Below are 12,343 nucleotides of genomic sequence, written 5' to 3' on the forward strand. Positions count from 1 at the left end.
TTTTATGCCATCGCCGTAAGGGCTTATACGAGCGATAAGGGACGGGTCCGTCACCACCGCAGCAATAGCGGCTTCATCAAGGCGGCTCCGCTTAAGTTGCACTCAGATCCGCACAGGTCGATCATATATGTTATAAGCCATGGCAAGTAATCGAAATCAGAACTGGCTAACGGTTATTCAACCGGGTCGCTACATATATTGAAGAGTGGTATATATTGAATGTCATTCCTCCGAGATTATCCCGCAAACATAAAAGGGGGCTGTTAGTCCTGATGCTGCTGTTAATTTATATCTTAGTATGACAAAGGCGAATGCTAGCTTTCATAGAGAATATCATTCACACCAGTTTTGCATTTCGTGCGCTCAGTGATCGCTTCAAACGTAAATCATTCGCCTGCAAAACACAATCAAGACAATGCAAGCCATAACAAGCACGTTCCGTACCGTTTCAAATGCCGAAACAAAACGCCATAACACCCATAGAATGCTCAATGATATCTACAAATATTTCTTCGCCAGCATTTTCACTCTCTGGTCAAACACCGGACTCGTAATCGGCTGATCCACAGAATAAAATGGCGACATCAAAGTCTTGACATACAAATCGTACAAGTCCACGAAAAATTGGCGCACAACATCATCTGCTCTTGTCTCATGAAGTAAAAGGAACTTCATATCTAGTCTGATATTAGCAAACCGCGATCCCAGCTGAGGCATAGGACATTTGTAAAAACTCACTTCCGGCGGTCATGTACGCCGATATTAGGTAATTGTAAAACTTGTCAATGACTTTAAGATGCCTGGATGATCATCAGCACATTGCGGCACTGATTATGTTGCGGCTATATGTGACGTACATTACATTTGTATTCCACTGCATCTCCTCGACGATATCTAGGGACGAGTGAACAATAAACGGACACAATTGCTTCATATCTGCAGAAAACTACGCAGTCGTTAGAATATTGCTCAGGAACCAAGTCTATTTCTGCGTGTTCGCCTGGCTATACCTTTGATGTTCCATCGCCCCCTTGCCGAAACGTGCCAAATTCGAGATCGTACACCGCATTGTCTTTGGTACCAATAATTGCCAGGTAGAACGACATAACGGCAATATACGAACCTCCGTTAATTCGCTGGACAAATATACTCGGATCTAGACGATTCTAGGACGAATACCACTTGCTGTGGCAGTTTCCCCAAAGAATTGCCAGCGAGCACTGCTGACGGTGTCGCGGATAAGCCGTAGATCGCCCTCAACTGCACAGATGAAGCCGTAGACGTCGCGCTGTCAGGGCGTTGCCATCGGTTCTTCGTGGTTCGCGCTTCGACGTCACGGAACTTTAAAAAATGTGAGGCTTGAAGAACATCCAACCAAGCGCCGAAATTTCGAAAATTTCGAAAAATTTGTCTCCAACTATACACCGGCAGACCACGGATCTACCAACGCAAGCGCGAAGACACACAGAATAGCAAAATGGTCTGGCCATTCGGAGGTTCGAAGAATGATACAGAGAGCAGCGCACCCGCACCTGTTACTTCGAATGAGCCATTAGTAGTCGACCGGGCCCCAACGACCAGTGATTCCAGCGCGGCGCCATCGGGGTCACCGGAGCTGCCGACATTTTTGTCGTCAGAGGCATTTGATGTCTCCAAACTGCATCCGTTGGCAGGATTGGACAAGGGACTAGAAGCCTTGGATTTGGAAGATGACGCATTGAGTGACTTGCCAGGATCAAAAGGTTTTCTGCCATCACGAGGCTGGTCTGACGACCTATGCTATGGATCCGGCACGATGTACATGGGTGGTATGTTCTAGTTGTCTGAGAGGCCCAACTCTTTAGGTATGCAATATGGCTAACCATGGGTTGTAGGCCTTGCTCTAGGTGGCGCCTACGGTTTCGCGGAGGGATTACGGCAATCCCCAGCCAACGCTCCGGCAAAGTTGAAGCTCAACTCTGTTCTCAACGCGGTCACACGACGTGGCCCATACCTTGGCAACTCTGCCGGTATTCTGGCAATATCATACAATGTTTTTAATGGTTTGTTCGGTATGTATACTCCATCAATTTGCTGCGCCATTAAGTGCTTGTTAACTGACCATTTCTTTGTGTAATCTAGACGCCTACAGAAGCTACCACGATGCATACAATTCCGTTGGCGCAGGAATCATAACAGGCATTTTGTTTAGATCAACAAAGGGCATTAAGCCGATGGCCATCTCTGGCGCTCTCATGGGTACAGCTGCAGGCGTTTGGAGTTATCTAACCAGTGCGATTTGAACAAAATTAATGTATCGGGATTGGTTTGTTGTATATTGTGGTTTTTCTGTTTGTTATATTCCATCGACTTATATGCGTCGTATATTTTGTATGGTACTTTGGGTGATTGTCGGGTCTAATTTTGTTTCTTTCTCTTGTTAGATATTGTATAAAACACACCTCTTTTTCTTGTCGGGCTAGAACCTCGAATCCCGTCTCACGATTCTACCTTGTATTTACAATCGACATGGCTTATCTATTGTTAATAGTTGTATCAGCTTAATATAACTAGCATATTTATCTACACTGTTGCAAGCATCTGTCCACCCGAGTACACCATCATAATTGTACTCTACTATACATATCATGCCTCTGTTCTACTACTTCTAACCGACAACTACCCTACAAGTGGCACCGCGTATCGGCGCTCAACGCGCATGCTTCACCTTTTGCTTCTTTTCTTTCTTCTTGCTAGCAGCCTCTGTGGCAGACGGACCTTCAGCGGCGGCAGCTCTCTGTTTTAGCATAGGCCCAATAAATGAGGTGTATGCCATATATGATCCGTAGGTCGGAATCTGAGTCACGTAAGTATTTGCATGGCGCTACTTCGCAGAGGGACTTACAACTAGGTAGATTAGCCAAACCCAGGTCCGTCCGATAATAAACCCAAGAATGTCGCATCCCCATGTTACGTAAACAATGTCCCATAACCATTCTGTCAGTCCAGCTTGGCTTAGATCTTCACCTGCAGAGACCAAGGATCCGTTCTGCGGAGAGTACTTAGGGCGTCCTGTATCGAACGATCAACACATTGCTAGAGTAAACACAACACAAACCATACCTATTCTATCAAGCTGATATTCAATAATCCATGCCGGCAGTGAAAGGATGAGATATGATTTTATTGACCCAGGTCGTCTGAACAGTAAGTATGAGATAATGTAGAGCGCGTTGATAATGGCCGAGGCAATGTGAAGGTTTTTGATGGCCACTAGATTAGCTTGTGCTTGCTTCTTAACAGACGCGTTAGCCATGTCTATTCAGGAAATGAGTAGATGCAGATGTCCGAATCAGCTAGCGGCTGCTGGCGGGCTAATAGATAACAAAGTCGACTGATAGAAAATGTGTCAAACCTCGAGTGACTCTCGATGACGTCGTGTGAATTTACAGGGGTAATGCGGACAGATGGACGTCGTTTAAATCCTTAAAGTGCATAATTCCATTTCACTTGCGTAATTCTAACGAGGGGTTAGACCATTTGATGTTCCGCTGTCTGGAAGCCTCAATATTCAACAAGACATCGTCTGGCATCATAAAATACGTCGAATACGCGGCATGGCCTCTACTGTTTCTACTGGAACGTCATGTCTGTCAGACTAACTGCATCACTCTCGTCGACAGTCCGTAGAAACAAGCGAAAGCGTGAAATCCTGGGATCCGCGGTCCTCCACGCAGCAGAATATGAGCAGGATGTGTCTGGTGGCGGAACGGACTCTGAGGTGCCTGGGTCTGCGAGGAAGCGGGAGAGGAAACTGGAAATCACAAATCTGATTGTTGCTATTGGTTAGATCTATTTTAGATTTGCTTGTGGGCATGTACGCTTACAGTAGCTGATAATGTTTTAGAGGGTGAAATGGCAGAATTGTCGGATATTACTATTGGCATCAGGTCTATCTTGTCAAGGATGTGGGATGCCGTGCCAGAGACGGGTACCCGACTGAACAGAGACGGAATCGCGGAATTGTTGCGTTTTCGCAAGGTAAGCTGACGTTGTGGTCACCACTCTAGGTGCAGAAGCTAATGAGCGGCGCCGAGTAGTCAATACCGCCAATCGTCATGACATCTCACTTGCACGCCTTATTCCCGTATGACCCAACATTCATTGAGCGGGAACTTCAACGAGTTGCAGAGGAGGGTCTTGTTAGAAAAATGGTCGTCAATCAAAATGCCGGCGACATGGTAATTGAGAGCAGTGATTACTTCCGGGTTCTCCGTGAAATGAAGCACTCAAACAAAATTTCTAACATCGATTCTTTTGGTATTAACTATAAAAAAACTATTGTTGTTGATTTACGAGCTAACGAATATGGCAGACAAGTTTGAAGACCTTCTGAAATCGAAACCCGCGGTCACGCGACTGTCGACGGATGATCTTAATGCGGCCTCCATAACAGAAGATGAAGGTATCCGTGATCTCCTCAGCGTCGGCTTTCTGGTTCTTTCAGGCTTGCCCGGCGTGTACCTCATTTCGGTCCCAAACGTGGGCTCGTTTCTCAAGCTAGCATTCCGCTCACGCAAGTGGGTGATCAATTCGCTCGCTAAACCAAAATGGAAGGAGATGCTGGAAAAGTCGATTCATGAACGGTGGGATGCGAATGTAAAGTCTCGCTGGCGAGAGTTCAGAGGCGTCAGTTTCGAGTGGGTAATGATGGAGGTCAAAGGTGGAGGATGGTGCGAGCCATTTGGGACGCCCGGGGGGCGCGGATGGAAGCTGACCGGGAAGAAAGAATAATGTTATGTTTTACTCGGATTGTATATATATAGAGCTCGTTTGGTATTTATGTGCATATGGGTTTTGTAAATATATTAGTCGTAGACGGCCATTCGAAATTTGGAAAGAAGTCCGACCTTCACAATATCACGCGACAGAGAAGTTAATCAAGGATCTGGAAGGTCTCGGTCGTGACATTGTCAGCTGTGCAAAAGATGTGCCAGCGTCTCTTGCAAGGTCTCCCTTGGACATTTTCAAGAATTTCCGAAGTTATCGTGCCCATAACTGGTTCGACTTTCTTCAGTTAATGTCACATCCATTACTGGACTCGAGGGCAAGTCCTGAGATTAGGAAAACTTTGTGCCGCTGGCTAAGGTATACTCTATTGCGACGCAGGAGCAAATTACGACTTGATGATCTTCGAGTCCTAGAGGATGCGAGCTTCGATTTTGTACAATCATATGAGGATATATATTCTTTCGACCCAACGAGTCGAACATCAAACCTCCATGGAGTAGTTCTTCATATTAGCGACTGCATCAGCAACTGTGGCCCCGCGTGGGTGTACTGGTAGTTCACCATGGAGAAGACCTGTGGGAATGTTGTGAGTTGGTTGAGAGGAAAGAGGAGTCAAGATGAGAACCTGGCAAACTTTATTCTGCTGAACGAGAGGATGAATATGCTGCGGTGGGCTAATCCATATCTGGCACTGACCTGGGAGGAGGAAGTCTTTAAGCCCAAGTCTCAAATTACGGTTGGTGTGTTGAGAGATGCAGTGTCTCAGGCACCTGATTTTACGAATAGAGAGCTGGATACAATTGCCAAAATGATTGGATATGGTAGTTCATATGCTTTACAGTTGCAAGGTTTCATGGCCAGGGAATTTAGGTCGTATCAGGCAAATAGCGAGGACGTAGTAGCGGGGCAGGAAGGGAGCAAGATGTCGATACTATGTGAGATGCGGTAAGTTGGACGAGCCGTACTATTATGCCCAAATTGTTTGTCTGTTCACTGTGAGGACAATTGTGCCGGATAAAACATTAGTTTGGCTCTAATCCGAGAGTTTTTGATGTGGATTATCCAGACGGGAAGGACGGTCGAGAACACTACGGTGGAAGGGTCATCCCAATGCTGTCTAGGTCTTTGGCGAGGGTCACTTGCGTTGAAGTTGAGGACATTCAGTGCATAATTGGAATAGTCCATAACTTCTTCGCAGGCATGGATTACGTTGTTGACCGTAACTGGGAAGCCTTCGACGTACATGAGGATGTATTTGATCTTGCAGCTCGGCAGGATTGATGAACTCTTGGCTCAAGGTTTCTTGGTTTATGTGTACATTTATCTAAAGCTTCAGAATCTAACTAATGTAAACAACTATAATTCAGATCCTCAACCCTGTCTAGTATTATTTACGCTCTAGAAACGTTTAAATTTATGTTATTTGTAGACGTCGCGGTTTGGGCCATGACGTGAACCAGGCACGGCAAAATGAGGTTCTCGAATAAGAACGATGCACCTGGATTTGTGGGCAGACCCGGTGCATCAGAATGATAAATCGGGTTTTACAAGAGACCGAGGAGATCACTCTGACGTACCGGTTACTCTCACCAAAATTTCGGGTGCATCAAAATGACGCACCAGGTACCGCAAAAAGTGACCCGGTACCTCAATTTGTAGCACTTGGACCTGATTTGTTTCCATCAGGCACAAGTCTTTTCTACATAGCCAGTAGCCAACAAAGAGTAACTCTTGCGAGTGACTATGTCACTCTATAGCAGTAACTAATTCACTTCGAACTCTAATAGTGAATCGCAACTATTTAAACCTTTGTATTAAATCCCCAGATACTAATAGCATCCAAATGAAATCTCACCAACATTACCAGACAACACGTATATATCATTACAAGCACATAGCCCGCTTTTTTTTCAATGCCTTATGTTCTACAGTAGAGCATAGAAATAACTTTACTAGGGGTGGATACGATTTGCGATTAATCGTTATTCGTATTCGTAAAGTCCAATACGATTACTATACGAGTCTATGTAAAACTTTACGATTAACTATACGAGCGCTGAGGTTTGTTACTCGCAAAAAATCGTATAGTCATGCACGTGACTTTCATTATCTGCTCTGAAATGCACACGTAGAGGACAAACAAATAAATAGAAATAAATAGCACAAAATTACCATTCAGCTGCTCTTGAAAAGTGATCTGCAAGTAAAGTAAGCTTTCTCATGGTTCCTGACTCCATGGAATGCCGTCTCTCTGGCGGCTGCCATTCTCGGCATCTTTGTGGGCCCTCCACGACCTTAGCAGCCAGGTTTCAGGATCAGGACGACATATTGGTTGTAGATGTTGATCTCGCAGAGTCCTTGATTGACCACTTCTGACAGTGTTTGCAAGCTATTAGCTGATCATTCCGAAGCTTCTTCGACCTCTTTGGCCTCCACAGTTGGCTAACCCACGAGTGCGTAGAGAGATATTGGAGTCTGTCCGAATCGGTGAGGATTCGAGATCGTGGATTTCCTCAGTTAACCCTGTAGAGGATGACTTAGAGGCAATCTGGCTGATAGAATCCTCGGGTTCCAGATCAACAGAGCTCTCAATGCTCGACTGGGCCGTGTCTGGCAAGATATTCTCCATCGGCTCATCTCAACCGTGACCATCATTCAATAATAAATAATCAACCGCTTGCTTTCGGCGGGGTCGCGTCGGAGGATCCATATTTCTAAGTTGTCAAGCGCGCGGCAAATGATCGAGATAGTACGTTCGTATTATATTTGTAAGACAGTCAGGGTAAATTTCCTCACGCCATACCTAAATAGAAATACGATTACTATAGTTACGATTACTATACGATTTTGTGGTAGACTATACGATTACTTTACGATTAGGTTCTCGGTTTTGCGATTAACTTTACGAATAGTATAAAATTTCGACGGTACCGTAATCGTATCCACCCCTAAACTTTACAATACACTGAGATAAATTAGCTCTATCTATATGGAGTTGTTATTTCAATACACCGCCACATCGCTAGCAACAATAACTCATCACCCTTGGAAATTTCAATCGTTTACTTCACCTCCATCCCATCTGGTCACCATCACTTTCTCTCCTGCACTCCAGAAGTCAATTAACATAGACCCGCACGTAGGATTGTCGATTAGAGATTTCCCAAATTGTACAACGTCATTGTAATCACTGAATTGGTCAGGCCAATGTATGTTATTAGGTTGTGAACACTGCGATATTTTAAGATCATAATTATCGAAATGCTTGCCCATGATGAAATCTGTGCTCCGAGATTTGAGCCTCCAGCCTCTCCATCTGGAGACAAGTCCGTACGTAGCGGCACCATATCCGATAATGCTGGCTAAGAAGGCAAAACCAGTGCCGACGGCATCCGCTGCGCAGGCCACTTGCGTCTCGAATTGAGGTGAGTTACAGTCCTGGAACGTAGTTCTCAGAGCCATAAAAGAGGCAATCGTACAGGCAACTGAGACTACGTATATATTCACTATTGTGCTCTCTTGCCACGCCCTCTTTGTCAGATTACCATGACTATCATTAGCGACGTCGAATTCCTTAATTTCTGATCCATTGTATACAAAGAATTTGCAATCAAGGTCGTCTAGTGTAAGGTTCCTATCATAAGCCAAAGACTTGTACATCTCTAGTGGCGTAGGATTATGTTTAGGTATCCTAGCTAATAGTGATGCCAAGAGCAACACCACGAATGGTAGATAGCAGTACCAACTCATCAAGAATGTAAGCGACCCCATCTGATGTGTGGTAGTTGAGGACTCTAAATTGTCGACTTAAGGAGATCATACAGGAGGAAATGGAAGGAGCGTAAAAAATAAGTGGAACGTGCGCCGCATGCCATGCCATTTCCGCTCTGCGGACTTACATATGTTATATGTTACCAAAAAAAAGCGAAATGCCTAGACCCAGCCACCGGTCAGGGCCAACTAGGCAGGCTCTCGACAGGTTGCAAATCCGGTCCCGATCTCATGACCGAACCGGATTCAAGGTCTGGCCCGGACCGGACCTGTTATTCGGTGGGCACCATTAGCCTGGACCGGACAGGTTAGAGAGACCGGTTGTTATCACTATATAAAAGTCATCAGGACCCATCACTCGCAAACTAGCTGCTAGTAGTTTCTATTACAATACAATTACAATCCACAATCAAAATTACAATAAAATAATATAAACAAAGAAAGAAATCAAAGAACTTTCGTCCAGACCAAACGATATCTGATAAACATCAAAATAGACAGGGTGGTGGAGCTAAGTGGACTCCTTCAGACCGAGACTTTGTCTCTCCCTGTCGAAAAGAGCCTCTCGAACGACACTGAAGACGACTGGACACAGAAAGACGCGCACGCCCTGCCAGTCCACCCTTGGGTAAACGTCTTGGTTGGCTTTCCACCAAGATAATGGGCCCTCTTAAGGTACCTGTCTATATCACAGGACATTTCCCGGTCGTCACTCAACAGCCCTGCATTCGACAGATTCTCTATACAATGTGTTGTTCTCGCGATACGACGCTGAGCAGGAGCCAATCAAGACAACTGTGATTGGAGCAATGAATCTAGGAGGTTTAACAAACTAGCAATGCCCACCTGCATATGAAGAGCATATCCAGTGCTGTCTAATTTTCTGGGATTTCTTTCTTGCAGAAACGGTCCAAGCCGTCCTCGGCCATTCCAGACCGGACCCAATTTGAGTGGTCAGCCGGACCAGACCGGGTCGTCTATTCAGACCCGGGACAGTCAAATCACAGATGGACCCGACCCGGTTTTTGAAACCGGGTCTCGCCTTCGACATTTCGTTAATTGTCGACGGAGAATAATCGGACATATTTGTTTGGATATTATTCTCGGTCGATGCCAGGAAGCCGACTTCGTCTGCTGACGAACAAACTGAGGGTTTGATTTCCAAAATTCGTAGAAACACCAGGACATACACTAGGCAAATGTTAGACAATAGAGATATTTTGCCACCAAGTTCCTTAAAAGTTCCCTTGCAGAAAAGCACCCTAAAGAGGTAACCCTAGCCTTAAAGTTGTTTCTTACGGCGATTCTAAAACAGAAACTTTGCACATTCAAACTACCGTAGCACTACATTAAGGTTTAAGCACAAACTCTCAGGCGGTGTTTGACTGGGCAAGATGTCAACAACACGAACGCGCTCGATAAATATCTGCTATTTGGTCCTTAGTTCACAATGCCTGGCACTCGTCGTCAACGCCAAATACAAGTAATATTGACTGCTGCTGCATCCTATATAGTAACAGCAAGTGTCCAATTGTGCTCACTGGGTCCGTCGTAGATGTTGTTCCAAACGGCTGCCCAATAATGTATGACAGTACGCCATTCAATTTCGATAGTATTGACGATTCGGAGGCTATATTTCGATTTCAATTCTCCAAGAGGGAAATACGCAGCATCGTGCCTTACCTCCGACTTGGTCTCATCCATTGGTCGAATCGCAATCGCCCTGAACCTTTAACAGCTTTTTGCATTCCTCTGCGACGGCTTGCATTCCCGGAGGGGTGGGGATCCGTGGTGAGGGACATCGGACGGTCACAGTCTTATCTGTGCTCCGTGACAAGAGACGTAGTTTGTCATCTTGTGCGTCGCTACAGGGCCAAGTTGGAATGGGACTTTGAGCAACTGACACCAGAGACTCTTTTGCGGTACGCCGACCATATGGATAAAAAGTGCGGCTGTCCAAATATCTGGGGCTTTATAGACGGCACGTTCAGACCAACTACGAGTCCGACTGAGAACCAAAGGCTTGCGTACTCTGGCTATAAGCATGCCCATGGCTTAAGTACCAAGCAGTGGTGAGTCCGGACGGCATTATTAGATGCCTCTTTGGACCCATGGAAGGAAAATTGGAGACTGGATGATGCTTAAAGAATCAGGACTTGAAGATATCCTTAAGCAAGTGGATTCTATGCTCCCTGCTGGCCACCATTTGTGGATATATGGCGACGCCGCATACTCTGAAGGTTATGGTATCATGGGACCGTTCAAGACTACCAGCTCCCAACTTGTGCTAACTGCGGAGGAGGCTGACTTCAATGCGCGAATGTCTGGGGTACGGATCGCGGTCGAATAGGTTTTCGGCCTGGTCCTCAATAGGTGGGCATACATTGGCTACAAGTACGCCCTGAGACAGCAATCTACTCCAGTCGCGTATTTATATGGTCTTGGTCCTGCTGACCAATATTCAGACTTGTCTCGAGGGCGGCAATGAGGTTTCGCAGTCGTTCAGTTGCGCTCCACCATCCCTAGACGATTATTTAAAGCTGGAGTAACTCGAATCTGCTTGTTATTATATAGTAAATTGTTCGCTATCTGTTTAGCTATCCAATAAAATAAATTATTTGCAAAGCAATATGTCTAACAATCCATGGTATGCAACGTAAGTAACGGGGGGTGATGGACAGAGAAAGAAAGATCAAATGAGCAGAGCAAGTACATAGAAGAGCACAGCAAATGCAGCAAAATCAGCGGCAACCCGGAGGAATTACAGTTTCTTGAAAAGCCGGTCAAGCTTCTCGTCCATGGACGAGATCCCCTCAAAAAATTGTTTGGAAAGCTCTGACACCTTCTTATCAACATCACGAACTTGGACTTCCAGTTCAGTTGCACGATCAAAAGAAATCGTCTCTTCTTCAGGGGATGGTTGATGGCTCCAGCTAGAAATTGCATTCCTGTACTGATCGCCTCAGTAAGTGCTTCAGAGGAGCTATTTAGCGACATTGCTAACATATCACTCCTTGATAACCTTGACCCTTTCTTACGCGGCACAGACTGGCGAGACGGCACATTCGCTGCCGCCGCCGCCGCCGCCGTCCTCGTCGTCCGATCTCTTCCGCCCAAGCATCATCTGACTCCGGATAGCCTTGGTCTTGGCTTTAGCTTCAGCCATGTCCTCTTTTGTCGCCAGCAGGTCTTGCTTTTCCCTTTCGACGTCGTCGAATCGTTGCATGAACGCATCGAGAGCCTGTTTAAGCTCAGTATCCGCCTCAGCGACGCCTGACCGATATCCGAGCTGTTCAAGGCGTTCCTTAATAAGGTTTTCCACAGTCTGGCCGGGTTTTCTAATGGGTACACCTGTACTAGTGAGATTCCAACGTATGCACCTGTAGCAACTCGCGTATCTGTCTCGGCTTCAAATACGCGCGCAATATCCTTCCAGAACTGACCTTTCGCCTTCGCACATACTCGCCTTGGTGCAAGACACAATGCCGCATAACCTTTACCTTCAGGTCTTCGTTAAAGTAGCTTCGCTTTCGAGATCGGTTACCTAGCGCCGTTTCTGGTGTCGGTGAGGGGCTTGGATCAGTCCGGGCCGTGGAACAAGTCGCGGTTGACGGAAGTCGTAGATGGACTGTCTCAGTACATTGCTGGCTCAGTTTCGTGATTAGAGCCGCAGAAGTCGATTCATCGACCCTCTGGAGATTCAGGGGTTCATGCTGGGTTTAAGGGGCTACTGTGCTCTCAGTGATACAGCACAACATTGCTGTCGCCCATTCTTTTGTACAGCTTTAGGTTCAGTTTCGGA

General features: G+C 45.9%; 7 protein-coding genes across 7 annotated transcripts; 2 read left to right on the plus strand and 5 right to left on the minus strand.

Moving 5' to 3' along the window:
- Positions 1 to 1,341, minus strand: POJ06DRAFT_33595 (Sedlin). The gene is made up of 4 exons (XM_056190893.1): positions 1,011 to 1,341; positions 858 to 946; positions 739 to 800; positions 1 to 677 (listed from the first exon to the last, which is right to left on the minus strand). The coding sequence occupies exons 1-4, from the start codon at positions 1,104 to 1,106 to the stop codon at positions 499 to 501; spliced, it is 426 nt and encodes a 141-aa protein (XP_056040965.1). The 5' UTR covers positions 1,107 to 1,341; the 3' UTR covers positions 1 to 498.
- POJ06DRAFT_261591 (Tim17/Tim22/Tim23/Pmp24 family-domain-containing protein) lies at positions 1,332 to 2,556 on the plus strand. Its single transcript, XM_056188638.1, has 3 exons — positions 1,332 to 1,808; positions 1,875 to 2,051; positions 2,122 to 2,556. Exons 1-3 carry the CDS (start codon positions 1,478 to 1,480, stop codon positions 2,280 to 2,282), a joined length of 669 nt encoding a protein of 222 aa, XP_056040966.1. The 5' UTR covers positions 1,332 to 1,477; the 3' UTR covers positions 2,283 to 2,556.
- POJ06DRAFT_261593 (uncharacterized protein) lies at positions 2,557 to 3,389 on the minus strand. Its single transcript, XM_056188639.1, has 3 exons — positions 3,103 to 3,389; positions 2,885 to 3,051; positions 2,557 to 2,836 (listed from the first exon to the last, which is right to left on the minus strand). The coding sequence occupies exons 1-3, from the start codon at positions 3,293 to 3,295 to the stop codon at positions 2,690 to 2,692; spliced, it is 507 nt and encodes a 168-aa protein (XP_056040967.1). The 5' UTR covers positions 3,296 to 3,389; the 3' UTR covers positions 2,557 to 2,689.
- On the plus strand, positions 3,390 to 5,049 carry POJ06DRAFT_261596 (serine-threonine protein kinase 19-domain-containing protein). Its single transcript, XM_056188640.1, has 4 exons — positions 3,390 to 3,824; positions 3,887 to 4,020; positions 4,080 to 4,299; positions 4,355 to 5,049. Exons 1-4 carry the CDS (start codon positions 3,626 to 3,628, stop codon positions 4,771 to 4,773), a joined length of 972 nt encoding a protein of 323 aa, XP_056040968.1. The 5' UTR covers positions 3,390 to 3,625; the 3' UTR covers positions 4,774 to 5,049.
- A 1,844-nt stretch (positions 5,050 to 6,893) lies between these two features.
- POJ06DRAFT_261601 (uncharacterized protein) lies at positions 6,894 to 7,477 on the minus strand. The gene is made up of 2 exons (XM_056188641.1): positions 6,964 to 7,477; positions 6,894 to 6,940 (listed from the first exon to the last, which is right to left on the minus strand). The coding sequence occupies exon 1, from the start codon at positions 7,397 to 7,399 to the stop codon at positions 7,163 to 7,165; it is 237 nt and encodes a 78-aa protein (XP_056040969.1). The 5' UTR covers positions 7,400 to 7,477; the 3' UTR covers positions 6,894 to 6,940; positions 6,964 to 7,162.
- A 134-nt stretch (positions 7,478 to 7,611) lies between these two features.
- POJ06DRAFT_261602 (uncharacterized protein) lies at positions 7,612 to 8,670 on the minus strand. The gene has a single exon (XM_056188642.1). The coding sequence runs from the start codon at positions 8,539 to 8,541 to the stop codon at positions 7,825 to 7,827; it is 717 nt and encodes a 238-aa protein (XP_056040970.1). The 5' UTR covers positions 8,542 to 8,670; the 3' UTR covers positions 7,612 to 7,824.
- A 2,574-nt stretch (positions 8,671 to 11,244) lies between these two features.
- Positions 11,245 to 11,767, minus strand: POJ06DRAFT_278341 (uncharacterized protein; the record flags this gene model as incomplete). Its single annotated transcript, XM_056189743.1, has 2 exons — positions 11,245 to 11,489; positions 11,580 to 11,767. The coding sequence occupies 2 exons, from the start codon at positions 11,765 to 11,767 to the stop codon at positions 11,303 to 11,305; spliced, it is 375 nt and encodes a 124-aa protein (XP_056040971.1). The 3' UTR covers positions 11,245 to 11,302.
- Between the last annotated feature and the right edge of the window lie 576 nt (positions 11,768 to 12,343).

The sequence above is a fragment of the Lipomyces tetrasporus genome, assembly GCF_029532465.1.
Source record: "Lipomyces tetrasporus strain NRRL Y-64009 chromosome Unknown POJ06scaffold_11, whole genome shotgun sequence".
NCBI lineage: Eukaryota > Fungi > Ascomycota > Lipomycetes > Lipomycetales > Lipomycetaceae > Lipomyces > Lipomyces tetrasporus.